The sequence below is a fragment of the Balaenoptera ricei genome, chromosome 12 (assembly GCF_028023285.1).
Source record: "Balaenoptera ricei isolate mBalRic1 chromosome 12, mBalRic1.hap2, whole genome shotgun sequence".
NCBI lineage: Eukaryota > Metazoa > Chordata > Mammalia > Artiodactyla > Balaenopteridae > Balaenoptera > Balaenoptera ricei.
The window spans coordinates 52,476,692-52,492,207 of NC_082650.1; the positions used below are offsets into that span (position 1 = coordinate 52,476,692).

Here is a 15,516-nt window from a genome sequence, read left to right on the forward strand (position 1 = left end):
TACAGTTCAGTAGGTCAGGAGTCTGACAGGGGTCTCACAGGGCTAAGACCAAGGTGTCGGTGGGGCTGACATTCTTTCTGGATGCTCTAGGGAGAATTCATTTCCTTGCCTTTTCAGCATTGAGATCCACCCTCATTCTTGGCTCCTACCTCGCTATCCTTCTCCTCAGAGCCAACAAATCAAGCTGAGTCCTTCCCAGGCTGCCAACTCTTTGGTTTTTTCTTCTGATTTCTTCTTCCACTTCGAAGGGCCCTGTGATTGCAGTCTCCTCCCTCCCCAATAATCCAGGATACGTTTCCTGTTTTAAAGGCAGCTGATTAGGAGCCTTAATTCCATCTGCAGCCTTAATTCCCCTTTGCCAGGTAACCTAACATATTCACAGGTTTCAGGGATTAAGACGTAGACATCTTGTGGGAAGGAGAGGGAGCATTCTTCTGTCTACCAGAGTTATCATTATTTTTTTCCTCCCTGTCTTTCATTTTATTTGAACTGAAGATCATAGAAATCATACACTCAGACCTGAGGAGGATCATCATCTAATCCAACACTCATATTTTATTAAGGATATATTTGACCTCAGCTAAAAGTGGGGCCTTGAGAGCAAGGACTGCAGAGGGTTTATGTTTAGACAGATCTGGGTGGAAGGACTCTGGCTTCTTTCCAGCATGACAGGAGGCAGTGGAAGTCTAGGAGGTGGGGGAAAGGGAGAACATTCGGCATTGAGGCCCCTGGGAGGCCCCACAGATGAGCTCTGAGTGACGCAGAGTAGGTGCTTCATCAGTGCTGGCTGAGTGGCTGGCTGGATAGAGGAATGAGAGGGGCTGCTATATGAGTCCTGTACTGTGCCTCTTCTCCCCACCTGAGCACCCAAAATCTCTACCCTTTTTCTCTAGTAATCTGAAAATAGCACTATAGGTGAAGGAGGAAACCCAGCCTTACTAAGTTCGTGAATTCAACATGCAGTCTGGAGGGTTACCATTTTCAGAGACAAATGGGAGCAATATCGGGACCTCAAAGGATTGGCATTCCCTTAGTAATGATTTGTGCTAAACCCTCAGATGAAGCAGATGCATTATTTAGTTGTGTGCCACCTAGTATTATTGACAGGGCCAAAAAACACCTGAAATCCCTTATAGAGTGTTATTAGCAATTTGGTAATCAGCTAAAGGCAGGCGAGTGTCCCACGAAAAAAAACCAGAGATTAGGATGATGGATGGAAGTCAGGGCCTTATACCACCACCTGGGATGGAAAGGTAACTACTAGTTTCAGGGTCTAATGGGATGATACTTTGCCTTAGTCAGTCCAGGCTGCTGTAACTACCACAGACTGGCTGGCTTATGAACAACAGCGATTTATTTCTCAGTTCTGGATGCTGGAAGTCCAAGATCAGGTTGCCATCAAGGTCTGCTTTTGGTGAGACCCTTCTTCCAGGTTTCGGACTGCCATCTTCCCATTGCATGAGGACACTAATCCCATTCACGAGGGCTCCACCCTCATGACCTAATTACTTCCCAAAGTCTCACCTCCAAATACCACCACTTGGAGGTTAGGATTTCAGCATATGAATTTGGGGAGGGGGGAGGGGGGACACAGTCAGTCCATTGAACACTTCTTGCTTGTTTAGCTCTAGATTGGATGAAGAGATAAACATATGTGGGATATTGGGAGTATGGCTGGGATTATGTTAGAGTCCTTCAATCAGGAGAGAGCAGGAATATGAAAGATCCAGTGTATCAAATGACCCCAGGGAGAATACAGGAAGAGGAGCACATAGTATTTGTAGGCTTTCATTTATTTTCTTAAGGTCTTGCCTTGGGACTAAGAGAATATGCATCTAAGTAAATCCATATTCCCTTACTTTATTCCCTGACCATACTCTAACTGTGGCCACTATTTGATTACTTTGACTACTTTCTGGGTATTCTTTTTTCTGATTCTGTTCCACCAGGAGATTGATGGCAATGCCCTCCTGTTGCTGAAGAGTGACATGATCATGAAATACTTGGGCCTAAAGCTGGGACCTGCACTGAAACTCTGCTACCATATTGATAAACTGAAGCAAGCCAAGTTCTGAAGGTATTTAAAAGACAGAAGCAAAATCCAGACAGCAGATCTCCAGATCATCTTCTGCCTTACCAACATTTGCCACCATCACAAAGATCCTCTCCTGAAAAAGAACAGCCACAAAGACTTGGTCTTTTTATAAAACTCATGCATCTTGACCTTTTAAAAAATTCAACATGGCCCTTTTGAAAGGTTCTTCTGTGTTAATGATTTGCCAAAAAATTACAAAGAAGCCTGTTACTTTTAACATTTCTGGTAGGTTGGTTGCTCTTAGGGTGGGTGCTGTTTTTATAATGAGAGTGTGGGGAACTGAGTGCTATCACCCAAGGAGGGCACTGGAGACGTCCAAGGATGTGAGAAGAACCTTTGTCCCTGCAGGCTCTGTGGGGACGCCCACCGCAGCACTACCTGTCTTTAGCTCTGACTTGGGGACCCTATCATTGTGAGCCTTGCTTAATTCAGCTCTGGAAGCTGTCTTCTGAGGATAAATGCCTCACCTTGCACTATCTGGAACACTTGAATTCTTTTGCTCTCTGAAAGAGAAGGAAAAAAAATCTTTTCTATTCCTAGTTATCTGAAGTACTGTCTTGCCCCACTAGAGGGCAGACTGCTAATGTATTTTCGGGACCCTCACTTCAGCAGCCTGATATTCAGTACCCAGTGGATGGATTAGGGTTTCTGTGAACAAGACCTAGCCTACACAGACACAGGGAATTTATTCCACAGTCAGCACCACAGATTGCAACGTGGGAAGAAACCGTCTTCTAGAAGGTTCTAGTTCATATCCAATCATTACTGACTGACTGAGGTGCACCAGCAGCAAAGTCAAGAATTTGGAAGCACGTTCTTCCCAGATGGGGCTTTGGAGTTCCTTCCCTTCCAGAGTCCTTACTGAGGTGTCGATGTATTGGCATGCCGGAGAGCTTAGTGACATTTAGCCATGGTGTTTCTTTTAAAAAGAAGAAAGATGTCTCTACTAAGCTTTGAAATGGGAGAGTGTTGATTTCTAGTTACATTGTGGGATTATATAGTTGTATGTGTGGCTAATTTTAATAATAATAGCATGTACACAGCCATGCTATTATTGGGTTTAATTCAATTTACAAATAGGTTTTCCTTTCTCACCGTGGAGTAATAGAAAAAAATTGATTTCTACCCTTTTGCAGCTGTGTCCAGGGACGGACAATGAATCCACAATTTACTAGGCAGAAGGGCAGCCTTGTCTCCATTCTTCTTTTTATCCTTTTCCTTGCTCTCTCTCCCTGTCTCTTTTTTCCTTCCTCTCTCACTGAATAGGAAACATATCTTCAAAATGATTTCGCCTTTGCCTTGGGCATGTCCTCTTCCTTAAAAAACATCCAAAGTGTTGTAGGGGAGGAGATGAATACTAGACTTTGTGATCTCTGGGAGGGGGAAGATCAAGGGCCACTCAGGGCCTCCCTTGGCCCAAATGCAAACCAGAAAAGGCACACCATCCTCGGGATGCAGCCTGGATGGGCGTCTTGGCCAGTGAGTGGAGCAGGGTGGGATTGCAGCCTTCTCACCCCTCCACCAGGTGACCTTGTGCAGGACAAGACCTGTACAAACTTGAGGGCAGCCCTGGGTAGATTTGTATATTGATCCTCTATAAATCAGTTAGAACTTGGATGAGGATCATAAGAAACATTCCATGCCATGCTCTTAGACCCACTTTGATGAGTGATATTTGAGACAGAACATCAGAGCAAAATCCTTTTTAGACACGCAAATGGTGGCGGACTTAAAGCAGGACAGAAAAGGGATAGAGCAGAGTGTCCGAAAACTGTCCATGGAACTGAGCTTATCAGGCTGTGGAAGAGCTGAATGTCGGTTGGTCCCGGCACCTGACAAAACTACCCTGAATCAGGCCTTGGGACAGCGTCTTCAAGATTTTGAAACAATAAATTGACTCTGTCCCTCAAAGTTTGTAAATTGTGAAGTGCTCACTGCTGATCTGGAGTTAGATAGTTGCCCTCAAAAAACCATGGATAGTGTATATATTCAGAATGGCCAGTGTGAAAACAGTGAGATCCGGAAAAATCCCACGACAGCCTATGTTTCTCACTCCACCATTTTTGCTCAATCCTCTGAAACTTGTGGTGCCTCTTGCATCCACATATACCTCATATAGAGATTTTCAAAACTTTCTACCGTTCTTAGTAGTGCCTCCCTCAGTACAAACACATCAACATTGGTGCCGCCAAATCAAAATCATCTGCAAACAATGTCAAGGGGATACTTGGAGTAGTTTTCAGGGGAGAGAGATTTTCCCATCTCAAGTCTAGGAGAAAACTGGGTCCACGTTCATGTGGAACTGCCCTCACAGAGATGCTATCTCATTTTGCATTAAACTTTAAGCAGGACAGATTGCTGAAACCATGATATTTAAGGTTTGACTTTTTAAAAATCTCATTACTCTTGAAATGAATGCTGCCACATCAGAGAATAACCTAAGGAGGAAATTCTTCCTTGCCTGTTTTTGCACTGAAATGCAGTTAGCCGACCAAATTATTGTTGCAATACTGCAATTAAATTAATTTTCACCCCTTTCAAAAATCTTGTCAAACCAGGCAGCTAAATAGCTTAGCAAATGTAAAACATGCCAGGCCATCTCCTCTAAACGGACCTTACAGAGTCATGCAACGTGTGTCATTCTCATCTGAATGGGAGCTTATTTGGCGGCCCTTGAACTTGTACAGATGTGTTACTTGTTATTCCATGGCAGTAGATTTGCTCCAGGTTGTGGTAAACAATGATATAGTTTTGCATAATTTCAAATTAGTGTGTGTGTGTGTGTGTGTGTGTTCATGTTCCAAACATTTCCAATTACACTTGTCTGTTAAACACTTTAAAAAAAAAAATCTAGAGGCAGTTCTACTGCCTAAGGCATTTAAAATATTTTATGAGGCACATTATTCCTTTTGTGAAGACTTCACGTAAAAGAGGTGCATTTCGTCTGTGTGTGTGCGTGTGTGTGTGTGTGTGTGTGTGTGTGTGTGTTTCCTGACACTGTAGTGGGTGGGAGTGTATCAGCTTTTGCATTTGCTTGGTTTCAAATGCCTTCCCAGCTTTGTAGCACTGAGGCAGAACCCTCTCTAGGCTGTTACTGCGAAGTATCCCCTCTAACACCAGCAGGGTGCGCCCTGGAGGCAGCTGGGGGACAGTGCTGGGGTTCTGGGCCTGCCCAGGTCAGGTGCTAACTGGACTCACCAAGCCAGCCCAGGCTCTGCTCCGTGTCACTAAGGGGACAGGCCTCGCCAGGGAGCCCAGTGGGCTGGTTTAGTGCCCACCAGAGCTATACCACGCTTCCATCATTTCCCTTCAGCAGGGCTGCCTCGTATTTTCCTTTACAGCAGGAGAAAGGAGTGGGGAGCTCCTCAGGAAAACCAAATAGGATATTAAAATACACTGGGGAGGAATACTGCATGAGAAGGAAACAGTAAAGAAGGGAAGACAAAAATAACTGTCCTAGGAAGACGATAAGAGAGCATCTCTTCTAACAAGCCCAACCCTTTAAGCTACAATAACCTATTTTTGTATTTATGTGCTGTATGGAAGATTTCTTATTTTTTTTAAATTAAAAGTATGTTTTTTATTACTTTCTGAGATTGTTTTAGGAGAATTTTGTCATAGCTCTGAAGATGATTGGAAGTGCCCAGAAGTGACCAGGGACTTGAATTTAGTCATTGTCAGAAGGTCCTGAAAGATGGAGATACTCTGCTTTCTTTCTAAAGAACTAGCCAGGTTTCCATACGCGTGAGCGGGAGGTGAGTGCTGTGTGACATTTGCTCTGATCCGGTGCTTTTTCAACTCTTCTCCAACCTTAAGAGGCTTAAGAGGAGGAGGAGGAGATGGGACTCACGTTTTTTCCCCTTAAACCTCAGATAACAAGACAGGCAATTGGGAAGGAGGAGATGATTTTTCAAAACTGCAATATTTTGTTAAGGAGAGGGATGAACACCTGTCCGTGGGCATGGTTTATTTTTTGTTACAAACTCATTCCAAGAACGAGGTAGCTGCCCATCTCTGCTGTGGTCTTGCCACGTGCCATGTTCCCCGTGGCATGAGATGACCGTGCTGAGAAGCCCAGCGGTGAGCCCAGCAGATGGTCCGCCGTCTAGAGGTACAAACAGCCCTGTTCCCATCTTGTGATGTCACCCCAGGGGCTACTTTCACAGGACTCCCGGCCGTGCTGCCCCGGGCAGAGGGCTGGGAGCCTCAGCTTCCAGGGTCCCCTTCCCTCCAACCATTATCCTAATCGAAGACGATTCCTTCATGGACAATTGGAAGCTGGATTTTTGGAAATCTAGCATTTACTTGAAAGAGAATTGTTCTTATTTATTGCCACCAGTTAAATATTATGGAAACATGTCTGCTAACAATTTGCTTTGTGTAATTTGTTCTAATGCTAATAAGCAACAGCTGGGACACTTCCTGTGGTAAATTCCTCTGTGGTTACAGTGGTATCATCACACATGGACTTCACCAAATCGCTGTACTTGAGAAGAACGCTCACTCTGGCTCTCCTAGGCTGCAGGAAATTCCCCTAACTTAGAAGCAGTTCTGGGCAAAAGTGTATTTTTAGAGGAAGATTTGCTTTTCTTTGCTCCCTGCTTTTCTAAACAGGGCCCCAGACCTGTGCTCTTAAAATCCTACATAGAGAGCCTGGGGTTCTCCTCACGCCCAGCATTGAGCTTGATTTCCTCCAGAGGAAAAACAGCAAGCAGAGCTAAAGAATGACCCTTTCCTCCAGGTCAGTGTGCTGTACCCATAGTTGATATGGGGCACAAGAAGGGTGGAGATGCATCCGAGAGCCAAGAGCTGCTCAGCAGTTGGTTAAGTAATGATAGCTGACAGTGTGGGCATCTTTCCGTCCAAAGGGTCTAAATTTACCACTCGGACTTGCTCTGGGCTGCCAGCCCACCATTCTCTGCTCTGTAGCTCGACCACATGACCTGAGCCTTCGAGTTGGTTCCATCTATTAGATGCTTGTTGTAAAGGCCAACACAAACGTCTTCTATTGATCGGATCCTACTTTGGAACACAACCAAAGCCTTGCTTCTCCAAACAGCTCACTATGGAACAGCAGACCCACACTGGGTGTCATCTTACAGTAAGGACATGTGACCGGAGGCCACCTCCATCATAAATGTAGCATCCTCAAACCTCAGGCAGCCTCCACCTCCCCATCCAGTGCTGGACCGCCTTCCGCACAGCCTGACCGCTTCTCATTAGGGGGAGTTTACTCCCATAGGAAGTGGCTTATTTCTCTGTTGGACAGCTCTGGTTGTGAAAACGTTATTTCTCAGGGAGACACAGATGTCTGTGAATCAGACACAGACGTTTGAGATGAAGCCAACTTTGCAATCTTTCTCTTTTTTAACAGAGCTTGTCCATGCAGTAACCACACCTATAATACAAATTGACATTGGCGAATAGATCCCAGCTCCACTACATTAGCGTAGAGGAGCAGACAGTGAATATCAGTGTGGGACTCAGATAGGTCATGGCCATCAGATTCATCAGCCCTGTCCTGAAAATCTATCGAAATTCCTGTGGTCTCACACACACAAAAAAAGGGTGTCCTGGGAGAATCTTTAGTGTAGTTGTAAATCTGGCTGTGGTCACATAAGCATGTGAGTTACAAAAGTTTGCATGAACGAACCTATAAGTCCATGCACCTCATTAACTGGAAAAGATGCTATGAGACATGGAAGCCCTATCTCTTAATTGTACTCACTGGTGATATAATAAACTAAGGAAGCTTTAGTTTAGACAAAAACAAGTTATAATTGATGATAGAAAAGTAAACATGGTCTGTTGTGAATTTATACAAGAGGTATACAGTTTATGACACAAAGCCCACGTGGATTTCATGCTTGTGTGTGCATGCCCCAGTGAGTGTGTATTGTGAGTTAGTGCAATAAGAGGTGGGAATTGGGGAAGGTTAGAGAAGGGATTGCAAAGGGAGCTTTTGCTTTCTAGAGCACTCTTATTCAGAAGAGCTATCTAGCAATGATTTAGAAATCAGATCCCAAAGTACACATAACATGTAGTTTATGTAGTTTGCTTAGATAAAATTCTGGATTATGGAGCAGATTCTCTATGAAAATAAGTAGCTACAATTATATCTAGCACCCTGCACAGCGGCACCCGCCATATATTGTAAAAGGCACCTCATTAATATTCATTCGCTGAATGAACAAATGCTTGACTAGTTTCCATATTTTATTCAAAAAGCCACTAGTTTCTTTTTGGACCCCATATCTTTACTGAAAGGAGAAGTGCCGAAGGGACAGGCCAAAAGAAGAGAGAAGGCATTTCGTTTCCTCTGATTCCCCAAACGCTCAAGGAGGTCAACCCCGCAGTCACTGACTTGCATCTCACTCCTCTTTTTGTCTTAGCCTCGTGTTCTACTGCAAGCATCAGAGAATAACAATAGATTCCTTACAGCTTTACTTCTAAGACATCTTTTCCTTTTCCTTCTCAATGCTCGGTGCCTCTCAGCATGAGTAGGGTCTCGGTGGGCTGGTTAACTGCTCAAGGACAGAAAGCGTCTCCAGGAGGAAGAGAGCACCTTCCCTGAGCCCTGCACTCCCAGTACCTTGCTCACCTTGGAGAGGGCAGGTCAGTGGAGCTGGGTCTTCCCCGCAAGCCACTCTGTCATCATGCTGATGGTAGCCCGCCTGGGAGGGCGCAGCCCACAGGACCTGGGTAGAAGAAAAGCTTCCCCTTTTCACTCTTTACCCAACTCCACCCTTCACTCTTTTCACTCTTTACCCATCTCCACCCTTGAGAGCAGATTTGGAGAGATCAGGGGCTTCTCTTTTTTCCCCAGAAGGTTACATAGGAGCATTGAGAATAGAATTATGTGACTGATTTTTTTTTTCACAACCACACCAAATCTTAGAGTGTTTCACCTTCAAAGAAATCACCTCAAAAGCCTGAGCACATGTTCCAAGGATGTTGTCATTGCTCAGAATATTTCCACTGCATCTCTTTTGGGGTCATTGTTAGGTGCTAGAACCCATTCTTTTCAGAGTGGAAAGCCCATCGTTGTCACTCGAGGGTGGATTTTTTTTTTTTCTTTTTGGAGTCAAAGGCACTGGACTCCTGTCTGGTGAGCAGCACAGGTAATCCACTTGAGATGTAAGGCAATGCTTCTCCATACTCATTAGTTTGTCTTTTCCTTGTGTGTTTCCTTACTTGGTACAGATGGTTTGAGCAATAACAGCCACAACTCATTTGTTAACTTGAATATATTAGGCAGGTGTCAGTATAAGGAGCTGCAATGCAGAGACTGATTTGAAGGGCAGCGTCACTTGGATGAACGTTCAACGTGTTCATTTTAAAGCTCATTTACAGTTCGTTGCTGTATCTTTAGGCATCGTAAGCTGAGGATATTGTGAGTGTACCTAGAACTCTAGAATAGCAGAGCAATTGGGAGGTAGAAGCCTTAGGGGACACCTGGACGGCTCACCTCCAGGGTAAAGTCTTCTCCACACCGTCTCCCACTGGTTGCACACCACTCGGGCAGCAGATTGTGGTGCAATACAAAGAAACAAGCTCTCCGAGTTACTGCCTCCCCCGCACCCCCATCTCCTCATCTGGAAAAGGACAGGCATCCAGTTGACCTTCAGAGGCATTTACAGCTCAGTTACTTTCAGCAAAGGCCAGTGGGACTGTTGGCTCCTCGGTCTTCTGTTTTATGATTTCCAGCTTCTGCCTCTCCTCCTGTCTGGCCTCGTCTAGATGTTTTCTCATCCTCTTCTCTCATTGGCCCATAGCTCCTCCTCAAAGCCACGGAAGCATCACTTTGCTATCCTTTCTCATTATTTTTTACTTTCCATTTAATTCTTTCTTCCTGTCTCCATGTTTCTTTTGTTTCCTCTTTTCTGGTTTTCTCCATTCCACTACCTCCAATGCCTTGTGGGAAGGAGAGGAGGTGGAGAGAGAAATAAAGAATTAACAGGTAGCCTCTTCCCTCCCTGGCCGGGCTGTCCTGCCCCTTGCCTGCTCCCACTGTCCCATCGTCACCCGCCTACAGCATTCCTCGGCTCTGTCGTGCTTCCGGCCTGAACTCCACTTGTTCATTCCATTCGTCAAGGTCCTGCCCTCTCAGCCGGTCCTTGATTTCAGGAACAAGAGTCCTGTCCCTTTTGATTGCTTCATTCTGAGACTCGCCCTGATGTCTCACTCACAGGCCTCATCAGCCTTCCTCAAGCATAGGCCCCAATGCCCATCCCACCAGGTGTCCCTCCTCATTCGGCCCCGAAGGTCAAGAGCCCAGTGACCTGGAGCTGATGTGACATACCTCTTCAGAAGCATGAGTTGTTTCTGCCAGCCGTGCTGGCTCTTACAATCTGCATGGAGTCACTCTGCCCTTCAGTAGCAATTCTGATCATTCCACAGTTGTTTTTTTTTTCTTTGTAAAGTGATTTTATTAATTTAAATTCTTTTTTAAATTGGTGTATAGTTGATTTACAATGTTGTGTTAGTTTCAGGTGTACAGCAAAGTGAGTCAGTTATACATATACATATATCCACTCTTTTCTAGATTCTATTACCATATAGGTCATTACAAAGTGTTGAGTAGAGTTCCCTGTGCTATACAGTTGGTTCTTATTAGTTATCTATTTTATATGTAGTAGTGTGTCCATAGTTCTTTATAGAACATGTAGCTTTGTCCAGACCTGCTGAGCATTGACTGTGCCTCTCAGTGACCAAAGCCAGACCAGTGTCTCAGTTTAAATGAGGAGGGCCAGCTGGGATCAAAGATGAGACACAATGACCTACATCAGAAGCACTTCTGGGGTGAGGGCTTGTTTTTAGACATTTATAAGTCTGCTGAGATGTGTGCAATGTTAAGTGGCTTGTGTCTGGGTAGGGGAAGATGATGACATATTTCCCAAAGGAAAATGTGATTTAGAGGAGGGAGAAAGGCAGCAAAATTCTGGAACGGGAATGCTCTGTTCCTGGCCTTTATCCAGCACCATCATATCCCCTCGAGGTCTTTCTAGAAGTCAAACTTGTTTCCTCCACAGGAACTGAAAGTGTTTCTGACGAAGTGTGAGAGAGTTTGGAGAACTTTGATTTCTTTCATTCTCCACTGTGTTCTAAGCCACAATACTTAATTTGCTGTCATCTTCCAGCTACATCCTTGATCACATCAGGATTAGAAGAACGAGCTTGTCTCATCTCATCCTCCAGAAACTTTGAAATAGCAGTTGTTTTATATAGCATATATTTTCATTTATAGTTATTGATTAATTAGACTGTTTCTCTCCTGTAGATAAGTAGAAGTGATTTTATTAATATAAAGATTTTATACTATAAGTACATTTGTAGATAAATTTACTTTTTATTCTATACACACACGAAAACTAAATAGATGAAATAAAATCATTTCATCGTAATCGTATTCTGTTGAGATTTTTTTCTTCACATTAACAGTGAAAACTTTTTGCTAAGTGCCACTGTAACATCATGAAGTGTCATGAGGCCAAAAGGTCTGTGTTTTACTAGCAATGCTAGGCTGTGATTATCTGACAAGGCTCTCGCTAAATAATGAGGAATTCCGAGTAAGTGGAAATCCATGTGTGCTAAGCTCTCGAGGTTGAATGATGATGATTGAAATGTTGTGCCTTTTGTTTTATAAGTTGAGGGGTTTATTTTCAGATTCTTTCTTTCAACTCAGCCTTAGTTAAGCTCATGTTTCCACCTCTTTATTCTACATCTTGACCCCAGTATGCCCACGCGGGAGACTGCTGTCTTTCCACCTGGGAGACGGGCAGCTGCACGATTTCCCTGCTTAAGTTCTGTCTTTAACGAAGGTACAAATATGTCATCCCCTCATCTCGGTAAGAGAGAAATAGGGTTGACTACGTCCCTTTTCTCTAAGTAGATGGTCTCCCCTCCCTTCTAATTAAAGACTGTAAAAGGGTGCACGTGCACACATATTCATGCGTGTGCTTATGATTAGGTTTGGGTATTTGAAGCAAAGGTCATCCAGTGAAAGTTTTTGCAGCATTTGCTTGTGCCGAGGCATGTGTGCCAGAAGGGCCGGGTGTGTGTACTGCAGATACGGTAATTACTTGAAAATCCATTGTGCTTTCACTCTTTATGGACAGAAGGTAATTCTGGAACATTACTTCAACTCCCTGCTTTATTTAGAAGTGCTCAAGGAATGCGGAGCTCCGATTATGAAATGTGTAGTTTTGGGGTCTGACTTTTTTATTTTTTAAATACTAATGGATCTAATCTTGCAGACCAGAAATCAGTGAATAGAACTCATTGTATGGGGAACAGCATTTACACTGGAGAGAAAGAGCAGTAAATTCTGTCACCTGGGGAAAGAGGCCGCTCCTTAATTTTTGCTCTTTGCCGGCGTGATGCAATCAGTGTTTCCTGATGTTAGGACAATCCTCTCACCTCGAAGTGTTCCTATGTAATTGTGTCACATAATGGGAAATTGTAACAGGCAATTTGGTTCTGTAATTCAGTTTGCAAAGCATGCAAACATAAGATAACTAGGTTAAATGCAAATAGGCATTACACTAAGGTACGAAAACAGGTGGGGAGAAATGATGCTGTGTCCATAACTTAGAAACGACATGAATTTCATTCCTCCTGTGCCTCAAAGTGTAGCACTTATTAAAGTTATTTATCCTCTAGTTTAATTTCATCACATACCATTCATACAGATGCATTATCTGTATGTTTTTTTACTGCCCATATTTATAATTTGCCTCTTATTTGTAATAAGCAGGCTCCAGCGAAGCACGTTCAGGAGTGAGGTGATGTGCTCATTTTTTACAATGTACAGTGCAAACAGACTATTAACAAATAGACCATTATACATGACACCATATCAAAATGTGCTTTAAATTTTTCAAAGTCTTTTGGTTATTGTCTGTAACTTTTTCCTTGGTGCCAATTCTTTCATTATTTAGAGGTCTGTTTTTAATGTATTCCCTTAAACAGTGACTGTTTAGTCAGATATATTACATATCTGTTACATAGTCAGATATGTACAGTTTCATTAAATAAACACTACTGGCCTTAATGATTTTAATATTTTCAGGTGCTTTTTTCCATTTTTGATGCAGTTTTCTTTTTTTTTTTTTTCTAGTACAGTGTATCATGCACCTGGGACTGATTCAATAAAATTTCTCAATCCTAAGATTCCAAGACAATGCAGTGTTTTCTGTTCATGCTGTAAAAAGCATTTCTGTATTTTTATTAAAGAATGGAACTTATGAGCCTCTGTATATTTTATCTGATCAACTTTTTAATGTTCATTATTGTTTCATTAGGACTAATTCCTGTAAGAAGATAACAAGGAAAAGTCTTTCAAATGAAGTCTTTTGACAGCCAAGACCCCAAAGGCCTGATTCACAGCTGCCTGGGAGGCCCCTCCCACTGGCTGCCTGCAGTCCAGCCCCTCGGGTCGCCAGCCCAGCCCCACAATGGCTCAGGAGGGACTTGTTACAGGAGCCCAGGGGTCTCTACTGACTATACTTCGTGTCTCCCTGACCTTCCTATTCCAGCCCATGACTACACAGGGGCAGCCCCGGGGCAGGGAAGGAGCACCAGATTTGATCAGAGCCCCCAGGTAAGGGTCCACCCAGGTTCATCTTGGACTGGGATCTCCTTCCAGGTCAGTAACCAGGGACAAGAGGGCTGCCTCCTGCGACAGGAGGATTAACATAAATTGCAGTGCTTGAAAATCTCCTCAAACAGTGGCCTTTGAATCTGGAATCCTTGTTCCAGGCTGTTTACTCCCATCAGTTGGTTGTGACTCTAGCTGTTTGGGGGTCGTGACTGCTCCTGAGTTTTGTTTGTTTGTTTTTTTAGATAGATCTTTATTAGAGTATAATTGCTTCACAATACTGTGTTAGTTTCTCTTGCACAACAAAGCGAATCAGCCAATCAATATCTAATTTTATTGATTTGCGTCCTCTCCGTTTTTTCTTGATGAGTCTGGCTAAGGGTTTATCAATTTTGTTTATCTTCTCAAAGAACAATCTTTCAGTTTTATTGATCTGTCCATTGGTGAAAGTGGGGTGTTAAGGTCCCCTACTATTATTGTGCTGCTGTCGCTTTCTCCTTTCATGGTTGTTAGCATTTGCCTTATGTATTGAGGTGCTCCTATGTTGGGTGCATAAACATTTATAATTGTTATATCTTCTTCTTGGATTGATCCTTTGATCATTACGTAGTGTCCCTCCTTATCTTTTGTAACAGTCTTTATTTTAAAGTCTATTTTATCTGATACGAGTATTGCTACTCCAGCTTTCTTTTGATTTCCATTTGCATGGAATATCTTTTTCCAGCCCTTCACTTTCAGTCTGTATGTGTCCCTAGGTCTGAAGTGGGTCTCTTGTAGACAGCATATATATGGGTCTTGTTTTTGAATCCATTCAGCCAGTCTGTGTCTTTTGGTTGGGGCATTTAATCCATTTACATTCAAGATTATTATTGATATGTATGTTCCTATTACCATTTTCTTAATTGTTTTGGGTTTGTTTTTGTGGGTCTTTTTCTTCTCTTGTGTTTCCTGCTTAGAGAAGTTCCTTTAGCATTTGTTGTAAAGCTGGTTTGATGGTGCTGAATTCTCTTAGCTTTTGCTTGTCTGAAAAGCTTTTGACTTCTCCATCAAATCTGAATGAGATCCTTGCTGTGTAGAGCAATCTTGGTTGTAGGTTTTTCTCTTTCATCACTCTAAGTGTATCCTGCCACTCCCTTCTGGCCTGCAGAGTTTCTGCTGAAAAAATCAGCTGATAACCTTATGGGGATTCCTTTGTATGTTATTTTTTGTTTTTCCCTTGCTGCTTTTAATATTTTTTCTTTGAATTTAATTTTTGTTAGTTTGATTAATATGTGTCTTGGTGTGTTTTTCCTAGGGTTTATCCTGTATGGGACTCTCTGTGCTTCCTGGATTTGGGTGACTGTTTCCTTTCCCATGTTAGGGAAGTTTTCAACTATAACCTCTTCAAATATTTTCTCAGACCCTTTCTTTTTCTGGGACCCCTATAATTCAAATTTTGGTGCGTTTTGTGTTTTCCCAGAGGTCTCTGAGATTGTCTTCAATTCTTTTCATTCCTTTTTCTTTATTCTGCCCCTTGGCAGTTATTTCCACCATTTTGTCTTCCAGCTCACTTATTCGTTCTTCTGCCTCAGTTATTCTGTTATTGCTTCCTTCTAGTGTATTTTTCATTTCAGTTAGTGTGTTGTTCATCTCTGTTTGTTTGTTCTTTAGTTCTTCTGGATCTTTGTTAAACATTTCTTGTATTTTTTCAATCAGTGCCTCCATTCTATTTCCGAGATTCTGGATCATCTTTATTGTCATTACTCTGAATTCTTTTTCAGGTAGATTGCCTATTTCCTCTTCATTTCTTTGGTCTTGTAGGTTTTTACTTTGTTCCTTCATC

The 15,516-nt window shown here is 42.9% G+C and overlaps 1 protein-coding gene across 6 annotated transcripts in view; it reads left to right on the top strand.

Moving 5' to 3' along the window:
- Positions 1 to 13,458, top strand: part of SCML4 (Scm polycomb group protein like 4) — a 138,688-nt gene extending 125,230 nt beyond the window's left edge. For 4 of the 6 annotated variants that reach the window (XM_059941471.1, XM_059941472.1, XM_059941473.1 and 1 more), the window contains one exon: positions 1,950 to 7,929. In XM_059941471.1, the coding sequence (XP_059797454.1) occupies positions 1,950 to 2,075 (126 nt within the window). In that variant the 3' untranslated portion in view covers positions 2,076 to 7,929. Of the gene's footprint in view, positions 1 to 1,949; positions 7,930 to 13,398 lie in introns of those variants that run through there. The other 2 variants (XR_009506198.1, XR_009506199.1) reach the window with 2 other exon arrangements.
- The last annotated feature ends 2,058 nt before the right edge of the window (positions 13,459 to 15,516 follow it).